The sequence below is a fragment of the Watersipora subatra genome, chromosome 10, assembly GCF_963576615.1.
Source record: "Watersipora subatra chromosome 10, tzWatSuba1.1, whole genome shotgun sequence".
NCBI lineage: Eukaryota > Metazoa > Bryozoa > Gymnolaemata > Cheilostomatida > Watersiporidae > Watersipora > Watersipora subatra.
In genome coordinates, this window is record NC_088717.1 from 33350279 (window position 1) to 33375096 (window position 24818).

General features: G+C 30.4%; 1 protein-coding gene across 1 annotated transcript; it reads right to left on the bottom strand.

Annotated features, from left to right (window-relative positions):
- Nucleotides 1–2033: 2033 nt before the first annotated feature.
- On the bottom strand, nt 2034–20736 carry LOC137406988 (calpain-15-like). The gene is made up of 13 exons (XM_068093589.1): nt 20720–20736; nt 20101–20203; nt 19855–19869; nt 18945–19135; nt 18458–18641; nt 17179–17320; nt 14198–14378; nt 13014–13175; nt 12199–12357; nt 9131–9318; nt 6521–6648; nt 3865–4064; nt 2034–2229 (listed from the first exon to the last, which is right to left on the bottom strand). The coding sequence occupies exons 1-13, from the start codon at nt 20734–20736 to the stop codon at nt 2034–2036; spliced, it is 1866 nt and encodes a 621-aa protein (XP_067949690.1).
- Nucleotides 20737–24818: the final 4082 nt, after the last annotated feature.

Below are 24818 nucleotides of genomic sequence, written 5' to 3' on the forward strand. Positions count from 1 at the left end.
CAGTTTGGGCCTCATCATTATCTTTTTTCTTTTTCTTTTTTTGCTGTTTTCATATTTTTTGATGAAATAAAACAAACAAACTAACTTTCGGTCCTATATACAAGCTTGAGTAGTTTTTTAAAATTATTCACCACAAGCTAATGCGTAAACTTTATTAAATTAAGCTTTTACGTGATCTTGCTAAAAACATACAAAAACAGGTTAGAGTTGAAAAGGTTTAACTGCAAGTTTAGACTCATTTAGTTTTACAATTTGGATTTATAACATCTTAAAAAAAGTTTGAAATAATGTTTCTGGAATAAATGTGCATCATTTTATTTTTTTCAATTTTTGTATGCATCAAATCAATTATACAATCAATTATACAATCAATTATACAATCAATTATACAATCAATTATACCATCAATTATATAATCAATTATACAATCAATTATACCATCAATTATACAATCAATTATATAATCAATTATACAATCAATTATACAATAGATTATACAATCAATTATACAATCAGTTATGCAATCAATTATACCATAAATTATACAATCAACTATACAATTAATTATAAAATCATTTGTACAATCAATTATACAATCAATTATACAATTAATTATACAATCAATTATACAATCACCTCAACAATCAATTATACAATCAATATACAATCAATTATACCATCAATTATCCAATCAATTATACAATCAATTATACAATCAATTAAATAATCAATTATACAATCAATTATACAATCAATTATACAATCAGTTATACAATCAATTATACAATAAATTGTACAATCAACTATACAATTAATTATAAAATCATTTATACAATCAATTATACAATCAATTATACCATCAATTATACAATCAATTATACCATCAATTATATCATCAATTATACAATCAATTATACAATCAATTATACTATCAATTATATAATAAACTATACAATCGATTATACAATCAGCTATACAATTAATTATACAATCAATAGTAAAAATCAAAGTTTAGTCATATACTATCGAGGTGTAATACTTTCACACAAAAAAATCGTTACAAATTATATTTAAAAAGTTCCACAAGTGCCTCAAATACAGCCGGACAAAATGCTCAAGATTGGTGAGCCGCATATTATAAAAACACAAAGTCATTTTTGTTTAAAATAGACTCAATTTGTTTAATTTTCCATTATAAAAGTTTTCAGCATTTTTAGCGTACAATGCCTTTTCTCATAGAAATGGTTGATGATTTAACAGTGGCAAGTGATAACATCTAATTTTCTAGTTTTAACTCAATATTAAAAATGTTATTGCAACAGCTTTCTTAGAACAGGGAGTGTTGCTGGTTGTCTTGATTAAAATAAGTTGGTGGCTACGCTTTTCACTCTCCGTAAAGAATTGACAAAACTGTCTTTAGATTAATAACATTTTAAAGGTGAGCAGTTCTGGTTACTACAAATGTAAACAAATGTTATTGTAAAGTGCATCAAAAATTAAACCATACATATCAATAGTTTTCAAGATTGATTCTCATTCAGATACATGTAGTTGTTAGAGAATAGAAGTATTTATCAAAACATCAGCTGCTGATCAAGTTGCAGATTCTAGCAAACGTGTACAGATGAACAGAATAGCACTACAGTCTCACTATTGTGTTTCGCTAACTATTGCCATCTGAATATTTCAACAGATAATTTACTATTTTCACAGACGTTTTTTAAAATAGTAAGTGCCCAACATAGTTACCTAACAGTTTTACATAGATTTCTTAAGTGATTTATGGTCTGCATGTGGTGCGTGTAAAATAACCCTTCAGAACTATCCTTAAACTGCGTAGCTTCAGATGTTATGTAGATTAGTTTTTGCAGCATACAGCTAAGATAAATGTTGTTTGCTTTTACCATACCAAAACTGAAAGAAGCTCATTTCCTTGATTTATTTTTATCTATTCTTTAAAAAAAATTGAAGTAAAGTAATTTTTCATTAATTTCATAGCAGCGACTGTTTTTGGGTGAAGTAACAAAATTGTCTCAGGCCAGCTCAGAGTTTTGCACAAGTCGATGAATGACTCGGTTAGTGAAAGTTAAGGTTGGTTTTTGGCGAACATTGCTTCCAGCCATCAATTTAGCTTGTTCTTCTGAAGATGGATGTGTAAAGCGAATAGAAGTTCGATTATCGTTTGAAGCCCAGTTTTCATCAGCCGTTAGGAGAAATTGAACAATTTGGCTAAAATTATTAAACCAGGTTTTAACTCTGTCTTCTGCATGCAATATATTGAAAATAATTCGCTATGTGGAGCATGTTTGACTGTAATTGGTAAAACCCATTATGTCTACATGTAGTATAGCTTTGTTTATCCGTTAAATTTAATTATTGCTATCTTATATTAATAATTACTATCATTATTTATGTTCACATCATTTACTGTATTTATCATGAAGTACACTTAGTACAACACAAAGAAGCGGTCCTAACCTATTGTATATATTGTATTTCACTATATTGAAAATAGTTCAAATTAGTTTTAAACGCAATATGCTATTAAACAACCAATGTCCAAATATCTTTGATTGATGATTTGAATGCCTATTTTAAGTGACAATGAATTTGCTTTGAATAGGAAAAATGCATCTCCACAAAAACTTTTAAAATGTCAGCCAATCACTGGGCTGTTTACATAATAGGCACAATATCTGATACTATTGATTATGAGCAATAATTAGCTGCTAGTAGTAGTATTCAATTTGTTCTTAACTGACATGTTACTAAAGTTCAAATTATATGTGCCTGTTTTTTGAACACAACACTAAAAAGCTAGAATATCTGTAAATATTAGAAAAACTTTGAAGAACTATCATCGCCAACATATGTGTACAAATTTAGATTTACCACATTTTTTACTGTTTATTTGATAGTTAAATGCAGAAAGGTAATTAATATGATAATAAACATGATATTTAGAGTATTCCAAGTTTTCAGCTTCTATAGCCTTTAGTTGTCTCTAAGTAATTGTGCATTTACTTCAACTACAATGAACTCAATTGTACTTAACCAATAACAATCTTGTGGAAGCATGAGTTGGCTTGTAATATAGCAACTTGACTAAACTTGCCAAAAGGTTTATATGACACTTGACAGCATCATTTAGCTCGTCATTAAATGACATCAGTTATCTCAAGATTTCTCTATACTATATATAGTAGTCTCATGATGTCTCTCTACCATATATAGTAATCTCAAGATGTCTCTATACTACATATAGTAATCTCAAGATGTCTCTATATACAGTAATCTCAAGATGTCTCTATACTATATATAGTAATCTCAAGATGTCTCTATACTATATATAGTAATTTCATGATGTCTCTATACTATATATAGTAATCTCAATATGTCTCTTTACTATATATAGTAATCTCATTATGTCTCTATACTATATATAATAATGTCATAATGTCTCTATACTATATATAGTAATCTCAAGATGTCTCTATACTATATATAGTAATCTCAAGATGTCTCTATGCTATATATAGTAATCTCAATATGTCTCTATACTGTATATAGTAATCTCGAGATGTCTCTATACTATATATAGTAATTTCATGATGTCTCTATGCTAATTGCCTCCAACAACTCTCACTTATTGCAAGTAGTGATGTATAAGATATACATGTACATTGCCAAACTAAATACATTTTTTTCAGTTCAAGCAGTAGAAGCATGTCCGTTGTTATTAAATGACTTGGCAAGAAAGATAGTCAAACCCAATAAATAAAAAATGAAACAAAACGCAGAACTATGGTTCAACCATCAAAAAGAGTATATTCTGATGAATATTTTTTATCTTGGAAATCCAACCTGCAGTTAGCGGGAATGACATCCTTTGTCGTTGGATCAGCGATGCTTCGAGTAGAATATATAGTTCCGTAACTGGTTTGTGGAGCTGTCATTACACACACAGACTTTGTTTGATTACGATTCACTATAGCGAGTAGGCTACCTCCAGAATAATTGGGTGGTAGCTGGTACGCTTTGATATTATCAATACCTGGAGGTATCTACAAGCAAATCTAGTATTATCTATTTAGGGTAAAACTTGAAACATTAAAATTTGGATAGAAGATTTATATTGTATCATATTTGACAGCTAATTTGGCTCTCCTATAATGCTTATTGATTTTTCAAATTCAAAACTATATTTCATCAAAAAATTAGATTACTTTAGACTATTTTAGATTACTTTAGATTATTATACATTACTTTAGATTACTATACATTGCTTTAGACTGCTTTCGATTACTTTAGATTACTATATATTACTTTAGATTACTTTTGATTACTATACATTACTTTAGATTACTTTAGATTACTGTACATAACTTTAGATTACTTTTGATTACTATACATTACTTTAGATTACTTTACAATACTTTAGATTACTTTACATTACTTTAGATTACTTTAGATTACTATACATTACCTTATATTACTTTAGATTACTTTACAATACTTTAGATTACTATACATTAATTTAGACTACTTTAGATTACTATACATTACTTTAGATTACTCTACATTACTATACATCACTTTAGATTACTTTAGATTACTTTAGATTACTTTAGACTACCATACATTACTTTAGATTACTTTAGAATACTATACATTACTTTAGATTACTTTAGATTACTATACATTACTTTAGATTACTTTTGATTACTATACATTACTTCAGATTACTTTACAATACTTTAGATTACTTTACATTACTTTGAATTACTTTAGATTACTATACATTACTTTAGATTACTTTACAATACTTTAGATTACTTTAGATTACTATACATTACTTTAGACTACTTTAGATTACTTTTGATTACTATACATTACTTTAGATTACTTCAGATTACTTTTGATTACTATACATTACGTTAGATTACTATACATTACTTTAGATTACTTTAGATTATTATACATTACTTTAGATTACTCTAAATTACTATAGATTACTTTAGAATACTTTAGATTGCTTAAATTGCTTTCGACTACTTTACACCGACTATAGTGGTTTATGCTAGATTCATAGCTTGCATATGTCTAAAGATAGAATTGAATCATTGCTTTGGAGATGACTATATAGTTACTGTTGTTTTGAATCAACACCAAAACCCTAAAACGTACAATTGAAAAACATATTTACAACAAGTTATTCCACTGCAATACAAAAAATAATGATTTTATAGAAGACGGAAAATTATTGACGCAAACCTTGTTGCCGTCTTTGAAAAGCACTCACAGAGCTAATTCAAGTGGTATAACTAAACCAATTAACAATAAATGTTAAAATGCTTTGATCAGAAAAATTGTCTATTATTAATCAGCTGCATGTCGCTCTGTGGAATTCAAACACCATAATGGCAAGCTTGGATGAAGGATAGTCACCGGAAATAAAATGTGATGGAAAACAGGGCTGGCCAACTAAGACTGTTTGATCCATTGCCAAACCACGAGCACAGTTGGCAACACTCCGAAACAACTCTCGTGGTGCAACAATGCTCTAATTAGCAAAGGATAACAAAAATAGTGAGTTAGTAATAGACAGAAAATGTTACTTGAGTTCTCTTTCACTGACCCACTACATGTATTTAAATTAGTAACAGGCAGGTGATCCTTTCTACAAGGTGGATGGCTATTAAATGTGGCTACCAAACTACTGTTAAACTGTTAAACTGTTAAACAATTTTTTTCATCTAGCACTAAATATTTGTATTTGCTCAGTAAAATATATATTTTTGAAATTCAGAAAATGATAAATATGGTCGTACTACGTACATCCACTATAAAACGATATAAAGTGCTGTCTAAAGGTAAGTACATTGTAATGTTACATAATAATGATGCAATGCATTTGATATTACAACACGATTATAACATTACTACAGCATAGGCTTACTTTATGTGAAATATCTTTTTCTGAGATAATTATTTTATTTAGGAAAACTAGAAGTATTATATATAGGCCACCAGTAGGCAGTGTGCTATTAAATGAAAAAAGTATGTCCACTTTCAGAAACCTTAGCAAGACTCTTGAGCATCATATGCAGTGTTTTTTAGAAGCTTAACATTTTTTGAATTTTAGTTTCTGATATAGAAAAGCCTACTGTAAACTACATTAAAATTTTCATCATTTTATTGGTTTTAGATATTTCCATACAAAAGTTTATTAAAGACTTCCGCTAAATAAACTTAAGCTGAGTGAAAACCTCTTTACACTACTTGATTGTGATAACACCAACTTCAGTTGCTTTTTCAAACACTTTCAAATTTGTTCAATCACCAAGCCAATATTTTCATTATATTAAAGAAATTTCTAAAAAGCAAACAAAGGAAATTTAGAAACAAGTGAAACAGGCAAAATAAAGCATTATAACCCAATCATCTACACTACAGCTCTCTGCTTGAGAGAGATACTAGATATTCAAAGATTAAACTAGTGGATAATTCTTAAACTTACAGTTAGTGCTGTTCCTTTAGATGCTGCCAGTCGCACTAAAATAGTCGCAATTTTCTCTGGGTTTACTTCAAGTCTTGTACACTTGACTTTTTTACTTGTGTGACATATGAATGTGTATTTAACTTTTTCTAAAAATTAAAATTTTTTAGATTTTATAATTTAGACAGTGATTAGCTATGAGTCTCATGTGAATACTTAAAAGCGCAAGTTTTATCGCAAATTTGAAGGTCATTGGCAAAGATGTGTGTTAGAATACTGATGCCAGTCTAGAGTAAAAGTATACCATCGTGTGATTTTAGTTCTTTCACCAGAAATTGCTGTATAATGCCAACTGACAAAAACATTCCTAGTTATGTCTTTAAGAACATAACATGAAGTTAGTTCTTTAGGTTCTTTAAGCTGCCACTACAACCGACCGATTAGGATTAAGGATTAAGCAAATGAACTGAAATGCAATGCGTATGAATAAAACTGATCGGCTAGAAGAACACAGTATACTTGCTCTGTCTGACTATTTTTAACTATTCTGCTGTTTAGAAAAATGGTGCTCATTTAAAACCGGTTGGTTTTTTATTAAGATACTCTTACTTAGTACGCAAGAGAAAAGCTGTTATTTGTAAGATTGTGGGAAATGCGCAAGTGATCAAACTAACTACTATAATAATTTGTTTTTGAATAGGCTGAAGCCTCTCATATATGTGGTACTCTAGTGTCACAATTTTAAAAAGCTTTGTTATTATTTTTGAACAGACTCAAAATACCAATAGTTTATATACATAATGTACAACTTAAAGTGGTGCAATCAGTATAAAAAACCATACAAAATCTAAAAAGAGAGCAAGGTTGTAATTAAAATGAAAACGCATGTCAGGCAAAATTTGCAACTAGAAAATAAACTGGTTCACACATAGGCATACAAATGAAGATTAGGAAACTAATGGCTTTTATTTAGCAGGTAGTTATTGGCATTAGTTAGGGGCGTTAGTTAGGGCCCCTAACTACCAGGTATATATCAACATACAAATTCCTCAAACTGTCTATCATTTCCCAAACTCCTTATGTGAGTGTCTTGTGAGATTTATAATTACCTATCATTCAAAATTTTTTATTTTATGTTATAAAAAAATTATTTTAGCAATATTAGGTACATTTTACTATTTTTATTTTAAAATTTTAACCTTGTTTCAGCAAGCAGAGGTTTTTGCAAATCAACAATTTTCTAACACTACCTTCCTTGAGAAACATGTCTACATGCAAGTAATATGAAGCCTATCGGAACTTTATTGCATCTGAAATGGGAGACTTGGCTAGTAATTGTAAAGTATAAATGGGTAACTCAACTCTACTGAGTTTCTTGTCGTAACTTGAATTGTAGCATTTTTCTGAGAAGCGACTGGTATTTAAGATAAATGTAGATCACATAAAAATTAGTCGGTTGTGGATGGGTTAACAATATTAGCTAATAGAGCCAACATTTATACAAAAATTGTCTGTCTTTTGCTTAAATTTTAATGTCTGTGATCATAATAATAGAAACACTTTTAGGATCTAAGGTAAATTTTAGCTATTGCTAACTCAGTCGTTGATTTCTTTGCAGTCATTGATAGAACACAAGAAAACACGGATCATAGTTTTCGGTTTTAAAACTTACAAACGACGGCTTGTTACTACATATCAAGGAAGTTGTGAGTTGCTGGAAACTTTATTTAAATTGATTAAATTTAGGTCTATTATATAATTATTCTAGCTGTTATTTTTAAAGACATTTTAGAGAAAGATAGCCTGTAGACAAACTAGTATTATGTACAAAACCATTGAAACAGTTTATTAATTTTTTGAGGCGAAATTTCAACTTTGAATACCAAAGTACATTACTTGAAACGCTTTGATGCCTAATGCTCACATTATTAATGCGTATCCTGTGGCATTATGTAATGTCAGTGTACAAATATATGTTGAAATTATTTAAAAACAATCATTGTAATGTTGAAATTGCTTACTACTGATGTTGTCAGATCTCTAATACCTCGGGCAAGAAATTTTGTAGGTAAACCAAGTTTTCAAATCTAAAAAAACAAACTATGACTAATGGTCAAAATAAAATTGAAAAAGTTTCTTTGTGATTAATTTTGCAATTACGCTCTGTGACAAGATTTACTTACAAAAAACCAAAAGCAATAGACAAAAAAATCTATAGTGTTTCTAATATGAAGACCAAAAGAGACAAAAAAGCTTCATTTTCAATCTTCTTGCACTTTAGGATTGATACAAAATTGTGACTTAATTTGGCCTAGTCATTCAAGAAAACAATCTTAAAACCTTTTTCTGATGAATTGGTTTACAAAACCATGAATGGGTGCTAAACGATAGATCACTTCTATAGCGTAGATGACTTCTCACGCTCAGCATTCCTTTATAAGAAAAGCATATTAGAAAGTTCAGTTTTAGGATTGAGTAGTAATTTGGGTAGTACATATGTATTGTAGAGTAAAATTGTATTGCAGAGAAGTAAAATTGTATTGTAGAGGAGTAAAATTGTATTGTAGAGGAGTAAAATTGATTAGTAGATAGTAGTAAAATTGAGTAGTAAAATATTAAGTAGTGACTTACTCTGGTCTACCAAGTGATTAAAATTTGTTACATAAATCTGATATTTTCCTTCAGTGAGAAGCTTCGACCTCCACGTTGTAACTTCTATATCTTCATTTGGGGTTGAGCCAATTACTTCCCAATTTTGATCAAAGATTATCATTGATGTCAGAATTAACTTTCCGCGATCTCCAGTTGTAGTTAACTCTCTGTAATAATTCATTACCATGTGTTTGCATTTGCAACTTTTGGAAATGTTTTCTTTGAAATTTATATTAATCAGCTTTCAAGGATGCAATTCTAAGGGTTACACGTGTATCGGCAAGTGTATTAATTGTTTTATTCTAGACTAGCCATGAAATATATAAAACTTTATATTGTTAGTAAAAATTACAACATTTGATGATAAAAATGTAGCAATTTCATGAAATAATGTGTCATTTACACAAAATCTTTATTTGGCAGTAGTACCAACGGTAACTGTATATATATATATATATATATATGCACTAGCTGCTTTACCCGCCTACAGGAACAGATTCACGTGCAGCATAAAAGTTATTGAGAGTTGTCTTTCATACTGTAGAACAACTCCAAAAATGCTGTCTACTGAAATTGTTGTCCTGATCAGAGTATGCATAGACATAGTATGCATAGACTCTCCAACATTTCAATGTTGGAGAGAACAATGGAAATCTGCAACGTGTCGTACAGCTAGATGTGTGTAAAATCTAGTAAATATTTTAGATTCATGTGTCTAGATTCATGCATCCGTTCATACCCGTCTATATTTGCAGTTCACAATTGCGCACTTCTGCCGCTGAGCCCCACCTCAGCTGACCAGTCTTAACCTACCGAGTAGTTGACAATCGCGTTCTTGCAGTCGCCCCGCTATCAATCGCTTCGCAGTCGCAGTCAATTGCCTTGAAATCAATCGGCCCACATCCACCTCGCAATCGATTGCCTTGCACTCTCCTTGCAATCAATTGCCTTGCACTCGCTTTGCAATCAATCACTTTGCACTCGCAACCAATTGTCTCGCAACCAATTGCCTTGCACTCACAATCAATCGCCTAGCACTCAATCGCCTCACACTCGCCAACTCATACATCTGGAAAGCTGCGCCTGGAGACTGTCGGTGTACAAAGGTCTCCCGCGCATCCCTGAGTGACGCCACGGCCCCAAGCCTAACTGTGCTACCCGGCGTTGCCTGGGTAGTAAAAAAGTTTTTGTAAAGAACATTGATTTGTATTTAACATATAACAACATTTGCCATTCTAACTTTCAAAATACATATCTTGAAAGAAGTGTTTTGTGTAGTTGAAATAAATTATAAGAGAAAATAAACCACTGTGAAGGTTTTCAAAGTTTTTCAAACAACTATAATTTTCAAACTTTATATCATGAGGAAAAGGTTTTGTGCAGGACAACTGATTTAAAAATAAATAAAACAACTGTAAAGGTTTTCAAACCAATGTAAGTTTAAAATTTCATAACTTTCAGCAACCTATATCTTTTGATAATATATAGTGGAACCTCAGTTCTCGAACATAATCAGTGCCAGAAGGTAGTTCGAAAACTGAGTTGTTCGAGATCCGAAACAATTTTTCCCATTAAAATAAAATAATGTAAATTTTAATCCGCTCCAAGGTGAGAAAACAACTTCGGTAAAGTATTTTTTCAACATTTTACACCATAAGCTGTACTTGTACCCGGGTAATAAAAAAGTCTTTGCACAGAAAATCTATTTGTATTTAACATATATAACAACATTTGCCATTCTAACATTCAAACTACATAAGTAACATAAGAAAACTTGATAGGTAACCTATCATGAGAAAAATGTTTTGTGTAGTTGAAATAAGTGAGAGAAAATAAAAACAACTGTAAAGTTTATCAAACTTTGTCAAACAGCTGCAACTTTCAAACATCATATCATGAGGAAAAGTTTTTCTGCCAGTCTAATAAATTAAAAAAATAAAACAATTGTAAAAGGGATTAGATGTAAATTTTAAATAATTAGCAATTAATAGCTAAATTAAGTCGGTTTGCAACAATTATAATAAAATATGATACGGTATTGATACAATTAATACAAACTGAGAAAACAAAATAAAATTCGTGATTTTGTTGAATTACATGTAATAATAACAATTATTGCATACAAGTGTGTGTATAAAAAGTTACTGTTCCACCAACAGCTATCCATCAAAACTCTGAATACAATATATATATGTATATATATATATCTACTATATATAAACACAGACAATGTATATATACACCAATTTGAATACATGTATATATCATCTGAGGTATAAATGTATGTAGTATATATATACATGCATATATATTATATACATGTATCAATATGTATATTTATATATATATATACATCTATATATAATACACATATATATGTATATATATACATTTATATAAATGTATATATACATTTATATATATAATACACATATATTTGTATATATACATTTATATAAATGTATATACATATATATGTATATATATATAAAAAAAAATTGTTTCCTCACCCCGGATACCCCGTATGGGTGGTAAATTCTGCTCTAACTCGGGTCTCCTACCAGAGACCTGGAAGTTTGAGCACTCGCCCAGTATATATATATATATATATATATATATATATATATATCGGGTGAGTGCTCTATTGCACTTATATTGCTATATATATATATATATATATATATATATATAGCCTTAAGTAGAAATAGCCTTAAATAAAAACACACACGTCATGTTTAAATTTATTAGCTTTTAATAAATTTGCTATAAATATGTATATATAAAAATATATATATATAAATATATATATATATATATATATATATATATGTAGAGATTCACATGTATATATACATGTAAATAGTAGTTTACTTTAAAAACAAAACCAAGATATTTTATCAACTTTGTACTGATCTACAATACTAGCCGTCATGAATTTGTGGTGTGGTTGATAGTTTCAAAGAAAAGTGGTCAGCTTCATAAAACCATGAAGAGAAAAATTGATCTAGAATGTATACAATATTTAGTAGAAACTATAGTTTACCTACCTATCTATTGGCTGTAGGTTGATGTCAACTTGCGCAGTATCAAATATTTCTAATTCTAATGCATCCCATGAGGTGTCTCCTTCTTGAAAAAGTTTTGCTTTAACAGAGTGTTCATAATAGTTTTCTCGAGCAATACATATTAGCAGACTAGCAAAGTAGCTACAAATATAATTATACATTTTGTAAACAATCCGTACTAAAGGAATGCAATACAGCAAAGTTTGTTTTATGGCACAAAAAACCTAAAAAAATCCCAAATTAATTTTTCCTTCCTATTTAAATGCATGTCTGGGTAAACTGATACATATGCTTATCTTTGGTTTAAGTTATCTGCATCAATCATTGGGATATAAAAAAGTTTTGTAACCTAATCTGCATTAGGAGCTTTTTGACCTTTTGTGTCTTGTAAACGGAAGGTCTTTCTGACGCACGAACAGTTGCTGCAGAAAATAAAGATGCTGATATTTTTTAGCTTGAGTAGAGCATAAAACACACAGCATACATCTGCAGACACTATTTAATTATGCATACATTGTTTCCACTATTTTACATTCCTAAGTGAAACTGTAAAATTGTATTTTATTCTGTATTTGTTGTAAAGTTTAGCTAAAAGGAGCAATAACTAGCAATCATTCACATGGTTTGCTGCTGTTACTAGTGTGGACAATTGCTATTACTCATTCAGAAAAAGACAAATCCTTCTCGAGGTGCTCATCAACGGAGATTTTTACTGCAATGTTGGAATAAATGTGAGTATAACTGCTCTAAAAGCATTTGTCTAAATAATGATTGATAATTTTTATTACATTATATACCGTATAAAATCTTCCATGGACATCCAAAAAATGCCTTCTGCTGAGTTTCCTTTTCCTTGTGGTGGGATCAAGTTTTCAGGGACATTTCTCCATTTATCAGAACCTTCACTCCAGTCTCCATTAAAAGCCACTTTCCCCCAAATATTACGAAGTAGAAATAGCCTTAAATAAAAACACACACGTCATGTTTAAATTTATTAGCTTTTAATAAATTTGCTTGCTTCCACTAGCTAACCTGTGGGAAAATCGCAGTCAGATTCTAAGCAGATTTTGAGTGTCACAGCCCGAAATGTTTGCTATTGTTTTGATCAAAATGGCAAATTATAACGTTTTGTTATGCTATTTTTATAGATTTTTTGAGGCATAAAAAATCAACAAAAGAATAAAATTATTTTTTACCAAAGTTGAAGCTGAGCAGCATCAGTTAATACGTTTCTTTCGACATCATTTTGATAAAATGATGTCGACAAATATGATAATAAATAATAATGATGATGTCAAACAAATATTTGATCAAAAATTTGTTTGCATTATTACTGCTTCTTTAAATAATAACATGTACAATGATGTAATTATTTTAATTACTCCTTAACTGAATTCAAATTTTAGTCCGTTTTAAACAAAATGTAGTTTTTCGAATTTCCCTCACGTAGTAATGAAATAAATTAGAAAAATAAGAATAAAAACAACAATAATAATCATATTACTGCTCACTGTAAATTCTGTCATCTTTTCTTGTTAGTATAAATTTTAGATGACGTTGGTAACTGGCTTAGGCATTGTTGAAAAATCGTAACAATATTTTTGAAAAATTGAAGTTTTCAGATTTTCACTATTTTGTATACATGAGAAAAAACCAGGGTGGCTAAAATTATGACTTTTACATTCCTTAAACTCAAGTCTGACCTTCATTGTGATAAAACTAAAACCGTCACTGTTAACATTATTTTCCACCAAATTTATAATGATAAACTGCCAACTGTTCAAATATTGAGCATCTCAAAGTAAAACTTTAAAAAGGTGTCTCCAAGGGCTGCATACAGCATTATCAATCTGTTAGTTTACCATCCGATTGGTGCACATCACTTCTGTGTATTAAATGGTATAACTGTTTTTTTTTGTTTTAACATTGAAAAAAAGTTAACTTTGATTGACTATTTACTCAGAAATGGTATAGAACTTACTTCACATCTCCTATTTGTGCCATAGCTAGAAATGAGTATCCATGCTTTCCACTAAGTCCAACTCTTCTGAAATTGGTATGAGATTTTGGATACGTGCTGCACGCTACTATGAAGCCATCCTGTAATGCAACTCGTAGTCTTTCCCAAAGTGCCTGCTGACGGCCTTCATCCCTTAATTCAGCTACATTTATTCAAAAAATTTAAAATAGAATATGTTGCTTCAGGTGAAACTACATAGATTAGGAAGCTATTTACAAATTAATAATTCCCTTAGTTTGGTTCAATTAGTTGCTCGTATAATTGTCGATTGCAAAAGTAATGGTTATGTTAGATCTTAGCCATTTTTGATAATCACTTTAAAAACATGTATTTGGCTTTTTCTATTCTATCTTGTTGTTTAGGTAATCTTTTATTTTATAATGGAGAAAAATTGAAACCTCATTATATTTTTACCCTAACGAATTAGCAAATGTAGAGGTTTGAAAAAATGTTTAAAACAGGTTTTCTCACAAACTAATACCCATCTGCTGTAATGCTGAAACAAATGTATAGCCTAAAATCCAAAAATCTAAATGTTTGAAGCCATAAAAGATGTTTTGAAAACTTTAACGAAAACCAAACTAAAAACAACAAAAATAATTATCTGAATGTAACAATTGTATAATTAGTCATGTAAACTGAAGTGAATGTTGAAATATTTTTTAATATTATTAAAGCCTATATAATATAACGTTAACCTATTTATATAACCCTATATAATAAGGTTATATACATAGGTTAACAATTATATATTATATATCTATTTATATAAGATATAATTGTTATAATTAAGATATAATTGATATAATTTTTGAGATTTATATACAACTATAAGTTTGTATATAAATCTCAAAGTTTTTTGTTTTCTGTTTTGAATGATTTTGTACTTTGTCGGGTCTAGCTATTATAGGTGTTAAAATTTTTAAATTCCCTGAATTGCTGGATTTGAATTCACAAAAATTGCAACCACAAGTTTGTAATCCAATTGTTTAACCAAAAGTCTACAAAGGTTTTTCAGCTTCTATTGTATTTTGTTTACAACCTTTACCTAATTTCACGCGCTAAATGACATATTATTCGAAATGCTAATAAATTTATTAGTGCTACAAATCCACACTTTTTCATGTTTTTGTTAACTTCTGCTTCTGGTTTTTGTAAGATTCAATTGCTAATTCGTGTTTAGAGTTAATAGTTTTCATGCGGACAATTGTATTATTTCTGAGGACAATTGTATTATCTGAGGACAATTGTATTATTTTGAGCAGTAATAGCTTCTACATTCTTTCTCCGTTCAGTCAGACAAAGACAGTCCGATATTTCATTTTTAGATTTGCACCAGTATCATCGGATTTAAAGTTTATGCTACATTATAACAGCAACCTTTTTAATACACACACACTTCTAAGTAAAAAATGTTATTATTAATTCAACATATTTAGGATTTTTGTTTTGTTTTTCAGTTTGTAATAATTGTATCATTATTAAATCTTATTTTATTTTAATTGTAGCAAAACAGACCTAATTTAGCTATTACTTGCTAATTATTTCCCATTTACATTTAAACACTTTTACAGCTGTTTTATTTTGTCCCGTAATTTATTCAAACTGCGCAAAACACTTTTTCCTATGATATGAAATTTGAAAGTTAGAATGATAACTGTTGTTATATGTCAAATAAAATTAACTTTTTGTTTGTCAAAACTTTTATTAAACGGGCAATTACCTAGTAATATTATAATATAATAATTTTATAACTATAAGAGTACTGAAAAATGTTGATGCTATTAGCAAATTTAGGTGATACTCTTTTGTTTCCAAGATTCAATCAAAATATAGGTTACAGACTCCAAAGAATGCTTAAGCAGTTTTTTTGCAAAAAATATAAAACCTAATAAAAATGCCTAAGAAAAAACGCGTTTGATGAAAACAGGAGATATCAAACTCAATCTAATGTTAAAATTCCCATGTAACAGAATGAAGCTTGTCATGGATCATTTTCTAAGTTAAGAGTCATATTAGACTGCGGTTTGACAATATTATACATCAAGAAAACAACAACTCTCAGTACGAAAACAGCCAATACAGATCAATTGTTTCTGTTCCCTGTTTTGACTTGGTTGATTAAAAATGATGCATTCCTTTCTAGCAGCTTTATCAAATAATTACTCTTTGTCCTGAAGAAAACCAAATATAACACCAAGGAAGTCCTTTAATGGGTAGCCAATGTGCACCAACTACTTAAGCAAAAATATCAAAAGCAATAAGACTACACTGTATGAAAGGCTAGGCAATTTACTTCAAAGCTAACCACCTGAAGTGTACTGCCTTTTAGAAAAGTATTCTGGAAGTTTTCCAGATTTGGTAGCCACCAGATGTTGTGTGACGACTACCATTAGAAGTATGCCAAAGTACGCTAAGCTAAATTATCCCAGCTGGACACGCTCAGTATAGGTAGCATCAGTTGCTATGACAAAGCTATTTAGGTCTGGGCCTCTGACTTGAGCAGCCGCTCACTTCTTGCTTCTGGTTTAGAGATTCACCAGGACAAAAAGTGGTCTCAACTACATGTCATAAGTAGTTGTTATTCCAACAAAAAAACAACCTTGAGCATATCAGTTTGTTTATATTAGGGACACGTAAACATGGTATCTTATGACTGAATGTATCTCATAATGCTTCTTGTGTGGGATCAAAAAGATGCATAAAACATGACAGGCCAAAAAGTAGAAATTTGTGGTAATACCAAGCTGAAATTGACTAGATATTTGAGAGTATCCTATAAACCATCACACTCATTACATGCTTGAGAGTTGAGTTAGTCATTGACAATTGATTTGACTGCAAGAGCCCCATCCAGCTTACCTAGTGGCTCTCTAGGTCGGTCACATCAAATAATCTTTTTGCACATTGTATAAATAAAATTATGTTGTGATTTGACTTACCTGTAAAGTGTCCTTCAACTGCGCAGCCAGTGAGATATCTCATTCCATCATTGAGAGTTTTTTTGTGTAGTGCTGAGTAGCCACCTAACAATTTCGCTATTGCTTTTTCTAAGAGTGGCACCCAAAGTTGCCTTCTCTTTCCCTATAAAATTGTAATATATTATTATCTGTATTTTTTACAGTTATAGTCACTTTGTTTTTTATTGCATCAACATCTACTAATATGGGTTCATCTCTTCATTGTGGGGTCCTTCTTCAAGAGTGTGTGGCATAAACTCAAAAAATATTTATTTCAAGGGATTTGGTGTGCTAAAAAATTATTACATACTCTTACACAACTATCGTTCCTTTAACAACCTTTGAGAACATTTAAGAAAAGCCTTGAGAACCTAGGTTCTCCAGGCCCAATTAAAAATTGAAATTTACAATATTTGCAAAAGTAATGGTCGCTTTTGGAAACTTAAAGTTTTATTTCACCGAACATGGATAAAATATTTGATTAGAATATATTGGTAAAATCGCAATTAATATTTAAACAAATAATGACTATTAAAAAACAATATCTTTGTTGGTTATTTTTACTTTAAAGGTAAAATCAAATTGACACTGTTTGATTTTGATTTGGCTGCGTTTTTTGCATCTAGTGTCGTAGCAAAATCTAGAAGTTTAAAAGAAGGAAATATTATCTAGTTGCACTATTTGCTAAATAAAATTGTGACCTTTGACAAAAATGCCTTTACTACTTGGTACCCGAGTAGCGGTACTGTCAGTATCATTTAGTCTGAAACTGCAATGACCTTTGTATTCAATGTTACTGTTCTAGATGGAACACCCTAGTAAGATAAAGTACAGTCCTATATTGTGATCTAAAAAGCTACATTTTGTGGTATCTATTGCAGACCATCTTTCTTAATCCCAAATTTACTACCGGTATATATGTGTAAAAGTTTTTAAGTAGTTGACGAGCGGGTATGACTCAAAAGTTCAGTGAAGGTCATTAGCATTAATGCTAATTTTATATCACTAATAATTATATGTTGGCCTTTTCATGCAATTATTTGGTTTCTTACTTTAAAAAAGACTTAGAAGTACAAGATCGCATTTTTTATATTTTTTGAATTTTAAACACACAATGTAACAAATGATGTTACTATTGCATCATCAAGTTAAATAGTTTTACAATTTTTTGCCTATAGGTTTGACAAGCTAGATTCAAAAATCATCAAGCTTATGAAAATATGAGATATTTAAAAATTACTTGTAATAGTGTAAAATGTACCTTGGCAAACATTAGTTGCTTTTCTGAATCACAAGGAAGTTTGTCATCAATGATTACCTCTCTCCAATCTCCATTGACACAAAGTTTAAACCCATACACACCATATGGATTTAATTGGTCAACAGGAAATATTCTATCTAGCAAAAACTTCTTTTCAGCAATGGATGCCGCTGCGGTCAAAAACCTGTAAAAGAACTTTGGTAATTGTGTTTTCATGGTTGATTTCACACCTTACTCTGAAACTACATTATCATCTTATATCGGTTGATATTATAATAAGGACATGAAATGCTCTCCAGGCTTATAGACTTGTTTACTTCTGTTGCCCTCTCAACCCTTTCTACACAATTGCGTAAATATCAGCTCTTGCATGCTCATTTTGGCTATTATGAAAGCTTACAAGCACATATATGTACATATACTTGTATACTTCTAATAACACCGTTGTTTCTGCCCAAAATTATAAATTAAAATTTTTAAAACTCACCAGCAGTCAGGCAGTTCTCCCTGAAGGACATCGTTGCAAGTAGTTTCTCTAAAGAGTGCCCAGTCACAACCTTCAGAAGTACTTGATTCTTGAATTTCACTGGGTCGCAGCCATTGATCTATCTTATTCTCCACCTTTACAGTTTCATTAACTAACAGAGGAAATTCGGTGTCCTGGTACAGAGTGCTTGTCTAAAAAAACAAAGTTTTTGACAAATCACTGTATATGCGAATAAGAGGTCTGACGTTGTCTAATACCCTGTTAATTTTGGTTTGAAGTTTCGATACCAAATATTTTGGTAATTTGGCAGAAGACACAGAAGTTTGACCACTAACCTAGAAAGTAGTACTGATGGAACTTAATACTCAAGAGCACCACCAAAAAATTTAGACCGTCTCATGGTGGAATAACTCCCAAATGCTGATTAAATAAGAACTCTTAACCCCAATTGAGATCTATGACAGTGAAAAGAACACGGTGACCTCAGCTTACAGCAAGCTCTATGAAATAACCTTGTATCTAATTGTGATAGTCAACTATATTTGCCACTTGAAAGTTTTGCTTTTCTATGAACGCGTTGTTTTTTAATATCTAATAATAAAAACTATAGCCGTACAGCTTCTTAATAAAAATGAGCCAACTTGGTCCATGCACATCAAAGAATTGAGACAATTTTAGTTTTCAAATTCAAAGCTAAAATAATGCGTATTGCTGTCTCAACAATAGAAGGTAGCAAAAAAGAGAAATAATTAATTACTGTTGCAACGTCTAAACGATGTTGTGACTCTAAAACTATACTCAACTTATAGCAATCAATTGATCAATCAAACTCTGGCTTTGAAACACAGTATTATACTCAAAAAGACAATTACCAACTTTTCAAGGTGAACTCTAGTTTTTATGTACTTACCTTCCGTGTTCTATTCTAAAACATAAAACTCAGTCTAACATAACCTGACCTATATATATTTGAGGACCGATGACTGTCTTTTTCCAGTCACTCAAGACCTGTCATGGTGTGTAAGACTAAATTCATCCCTGAAAAGACTCATATGGTTGTTTAACAGTAATTCAAACTTTGGATATGATATGCTAGTAACTAATCTGAAACAGCTTCTAAAATATCGATAGTATATGGTGTTGTATATCATATTACCTCTGCGCATTGCCTTGAGATTTCATCAATTTTAGCGATCAGAATAGAGTGTTCTGTTGTAAGGTCAGCGTCTCCTTCTGATCCTCGTTTTACTTCACTAGACCTACGTCAATCATAAAAGTATAATATCCTCAGAAAGTCGCAACCAAGTGCAACAAAAAGTTAATATTTAAACATTTCTAGTTTCTTAGGTCATTGTTTTATAAAACAAATTGACAATAAAAAGTAACCAAACCAACAATTTCCAATTTGTAAATCTTATAAAACCTACAAATGTCATTTTTGTGCTTTTTAAAAGTTCCTTGTTAGCAGTACTCTCCTATCTCTTACACGCTTTTAAAATTTTCCCACTTTTCCCATGTTTGTTTGCTGTACAAGTCATTTTTACTCATTGTTTCTCAAACACAAAGTAACATCTAAATGTTTTTATACGTCAATTAGCAATAAACAAGTACACATGCATCAGATTATAATAGGATGTGGACCATTTATCCTAGTAATGTGGACTATTTGTATAATGGTGTGGGCTATTTATCTTAGTTGTGTGGGCTATTTATTCTAGCGTTGTGAACTATTTGTTTTAGTGATGTGGACAACCAGAAATCATTTAAAGACTCACATTAGTTTAGATGCCATTGTTCAAGGCAGCTTTATAAAGTTTACAGCTATTACAGAAATTCTGTTGTAAATTTTTGAGATGCTAGCCATACCTATTGAATGCTAGTTAAAACTAACATTAATTTCCATAAATATATTATTGATAAGGATGGTAAACTCATTGTAAAAATTGAAGTCGGCTAGTTGAACATGGTTAATATGTACAAGTAATGTATGCTAAACCATTTTTGGTAATTTGTTTGCATCTATTGTCGCATACATTTAGTCTAAACAAGTAGTACATATAGCTGAACTACGGATGCTTTGGTAAAAATGCAGATTATAAAAAAATTGGCATAGCTGCCATAATTTGAATACCATCAGCAAAATGTAACTCTGATGTCATTTCTAAAACACACATTAAAGGGTATCTACTGTCAAGTTTTAATATTAAGAAAATTTTGTTGAACAGGTAAATTTTGGTCTTTGTACATCAGTGGTTGTCAAAGATACATACTAAAAGATAAGTGCTTCATCAACATATTAAATATTTTACCCAAACAACAACTGAAGGCCTGAACTTTTGTGTTCAAGCGGTAGAAAGCATCGTGAAGGTTTTGCGCGCTGCCCTTTACTTCTCCAAAGTACGAAACTCAGTGCAAAAGTTCATACATATATTTTATCTCCTCAGTGTACAGTGGTTATAAGAATAGCATGTTACAAGTCGTATAACAGGCACAAATCAGCTCTGCCTTCTCATTCGAAAGGCACGCTCTTAAATACATTAGTAGGAGGACCCCCTCCCGTTCCACATTGCTAGACTTGACTCGGCTCGGCTTGGTTTGGCTCAGCTTGGTACACACAGTCCATCACAGTATTGCCATTATAACGAAGCAATCGGTAATATATGAAAACAACTTTGCCGCATAGCACTGTACTAACACAATAACATACATGGACTAATTTTACCACCTATTTCACTATGCAACTCACTTTTATTATGTTATTTGCTTTATCAAATACATAAAACTGCTAATGAAGTAATATATTTTTACATAAAAAAAGAAACCTAATAGAGTATAGTTATGTATGGTAGGCTGTCATATACCAGAAGCTATTATACAAGTAATAGACACATATATAGTATCTGAGAGTAGAAGCACCCTTAATCTAACATGCAAACCTCAGCTATTTTGCTTACAACTTTGAGCAACATGGATTTTGTTGCAGTTAGAAAAATCTGTTCAAACTGGGCCATTAGAGACTATTAAAAAGTAAAGTAAAGTGAGAGTTTTAACTTTTAATACCAAAAGCAACAATAATATTTGGTATTATAATATGTATAAAAGTAACCGCTTTGAGTCTGTTAATATCCTTACGGATTCACCACGCCTACATCAAATTGTGAGTTGATGAATAGTCACATTCTAGTCATACAAATGTTCTAAGACCATAATTGTGAGAACTCCAAAGTTGTTTTGATTTTCTTATTACTCCAATTGATTCAATTCATATAAAACTTAATTTTTTTGATCATTTACTGCATGTATGTTTTTTAATAGTCTTACTTGGCAACCTACAACAAAATTTGTCTTAAAATAAATATGAAACTTATTTTTAATGCTGAAGTAAATAGCTGTGTAGTTTCATAAAATTTCTGTCATTTAACAAGTATATGCAACAGTTTCGTTATACATAACATTAAATGACTTCGATGTGTGAGGAATGGTAAATCTATGAAAATTAATTTTAGTCTCTTTGTTATAAAAAACTGAATTTCAAATTGTAACAAATTTACTATCACAGAGGCTATTTTCATCTACATTGGCATATTTATCCAGCCAACAGCCATATCTATCCTTTACTCATATTGCTTAAGAAAGAGGATTCACTTTAAATATACCTAACATGCTCAGGCAGTGGGTTGGTTACACAGACTCAAATAAAACAGCAAAAACCTTTTAAAAAGATCCATTGAACGATTTTGTGCGAAATCACAAAAAAGATCAAACAATTCTCTAAAGATTGTTTATATAGATATATAACTATGAAATAAATTATGATTAGAATTGTTAACAAAGACTAAAAGTAACTTTAGAAACAGGTTATGCAAAAATATAATAGTTATCCAAATTTAGCCAGGGTGTCCAAACTTTTGCCTTGCATCACATAGTACTATTAGTTGGAGCACAATACTGAATATGTCAAGGAAACCATTGGACTTCCATAAACAATTGTTTTTTACAAAGAAATTGAAAAAAGTACTATAATAATTGGAGACGTTTTATCACTGAATAACCAACTGTATTACCCATAATGCTATATTACCTTGAATTTTGGTACAGAAGCCATGGAAAAGCATACTATTTTGAAAACTTAGTGTCTACACTATGAATAGTATCCTTGGATTGCAAGAACAACTTTCATTTACGTTTGATGATGTATATAATATTTTATCAGTTCATAAACTGCCACAGTTTTATTATTTAGGGTACCCTTTCTCAGTTGAGTTAGCCTGAGATCTAGTGTTTAGGTGCATTTTAACAATCTATACAATGGTGGTAAAACAGTGCTGACCAACTCTAATTTAGACTAGCTTACAACATCAAACACCAATTTAAATACTCATAATAGATATGCAAACAAAATGACCATAAAATCCTTTTTTTTGTTTTTATAAACTCATTCCTGGTATCAGAAAGACTTAAAATATTTAGGATTAACTTTTATGATATTACGCAAAGACTTGGAGAGTCACCTGCTGAGCACCTTTCTCTGAATTTACAAGTAGTAATATAGTAAACTTCCATTCATCACACAAATTACTGAGGACTGTGTAGGTAAAGGTTCAGTTAATAGCAGATTTGTCTATTTTTCGGAGTTTATATAATGTGTGATTTAGAATTTGCAACACAAATTTCTATCCAGTTTTATGAAGTATGTTAGCATGACACATCTAACAGTCTGAGAGTATCTAGAAAGGTTTTTAGTCAAATAATCAAAGTGTATTCATTAGTCTATGAGTCTTGAGTAGTGCAGCGATAAAGCTGAATTACTTTGCTAACTAATGCATAATGTCAATTGATAGTTTTACAAAACAGTTCTAAAATCAGTTTAATCTGCTACTATTATGCTTACTTGGTCATTTGTCAAAAACCCTGTTAACATTTAAATGAGTTGAAAAAATCTTAATTCAAACTTTTTTGCTCTGATGAATTTCATTGAAATTTCTTACTAAACTACACATATGGGTGGAACGATGACTAGTTTTTACGCAGGTAAACTACATTTGTTATTTGCTCAACAATAATAACTGACTTGAGATAATTTTGGACAAGAATGCAATGTCAATAAATTATTCACTAACAGTTTTAAAAAACAGCATATATTGCTCAGTCATATTTTGATTAGATTTTTATGAACTTGCGTTTGGCTTGGAAAGACAGTTGCCCCAAAAATAGGTTGACATTAAATTGGAAAAATAACTTTTGTTCTTAATTCAGACTGTTTCATTGAATTTTATAAGTACATTTGTGGACCAGAAACTTTGAAAATAATTAATCAACACAGTAAAATGAGACGAACATGTTATTTAATAGATAGAGTCTTGTACATCTGCTCAAGCTTCTGCTTCTAAGAGTTTTTAGCAGCAAGTGCTGCACTATTAGTGCTATTTATAAATAGCACTAATAGTGCTGCACTAATAGTGCTGTTTATAAATAGCACTATTAGTGCTGCACTATTAGTGCTATCTATAAATAGCACTAATAGTGCTATTTATATATAGCACTAATAGTGCTATCTATAAATAGCACTAATAGTGTTATTTATAGATAGCACTAATAGTGCTGCACTAATAGTGCTATCTATAAATAGCATTGTTGTCTCAATCAATTAATATTAAAATTTAGCAGCTGCAATTGTATACCTAATCAGCAAATTATGATGAATTAATCAGGAAAAGAGACTTAGTACTATGCACACAAATTAGCACATCTTGAACTATTTCTATTTGCTATGGATAGTTTTAAGTGAGCTAATAGGAATGATTAATATCTCAAATATTTATTATCAACTTTGTTTTTATTAAAAAGAGGTAGCTTGAGGCTGCATAAAATGGC

Coding starts and splice junctions, on each gene's coding strand:
- LOC137406988 (XM_068093589.1), bottom strand. Junction 18,642..18,944: donor GGAGAACTGCCTGACTGCTG/GTGAGTTTTAAA, acceptor GTTCTTTTACAG/GTTTTTGACCGCAGCGGCAT. Junction 9,319..12,198: donor AACCTACAGCCAATAGATAG/GTAGGTAAACTA, acceptor GAATTATTACAG/AGAGTTAACTACAACTGGAG.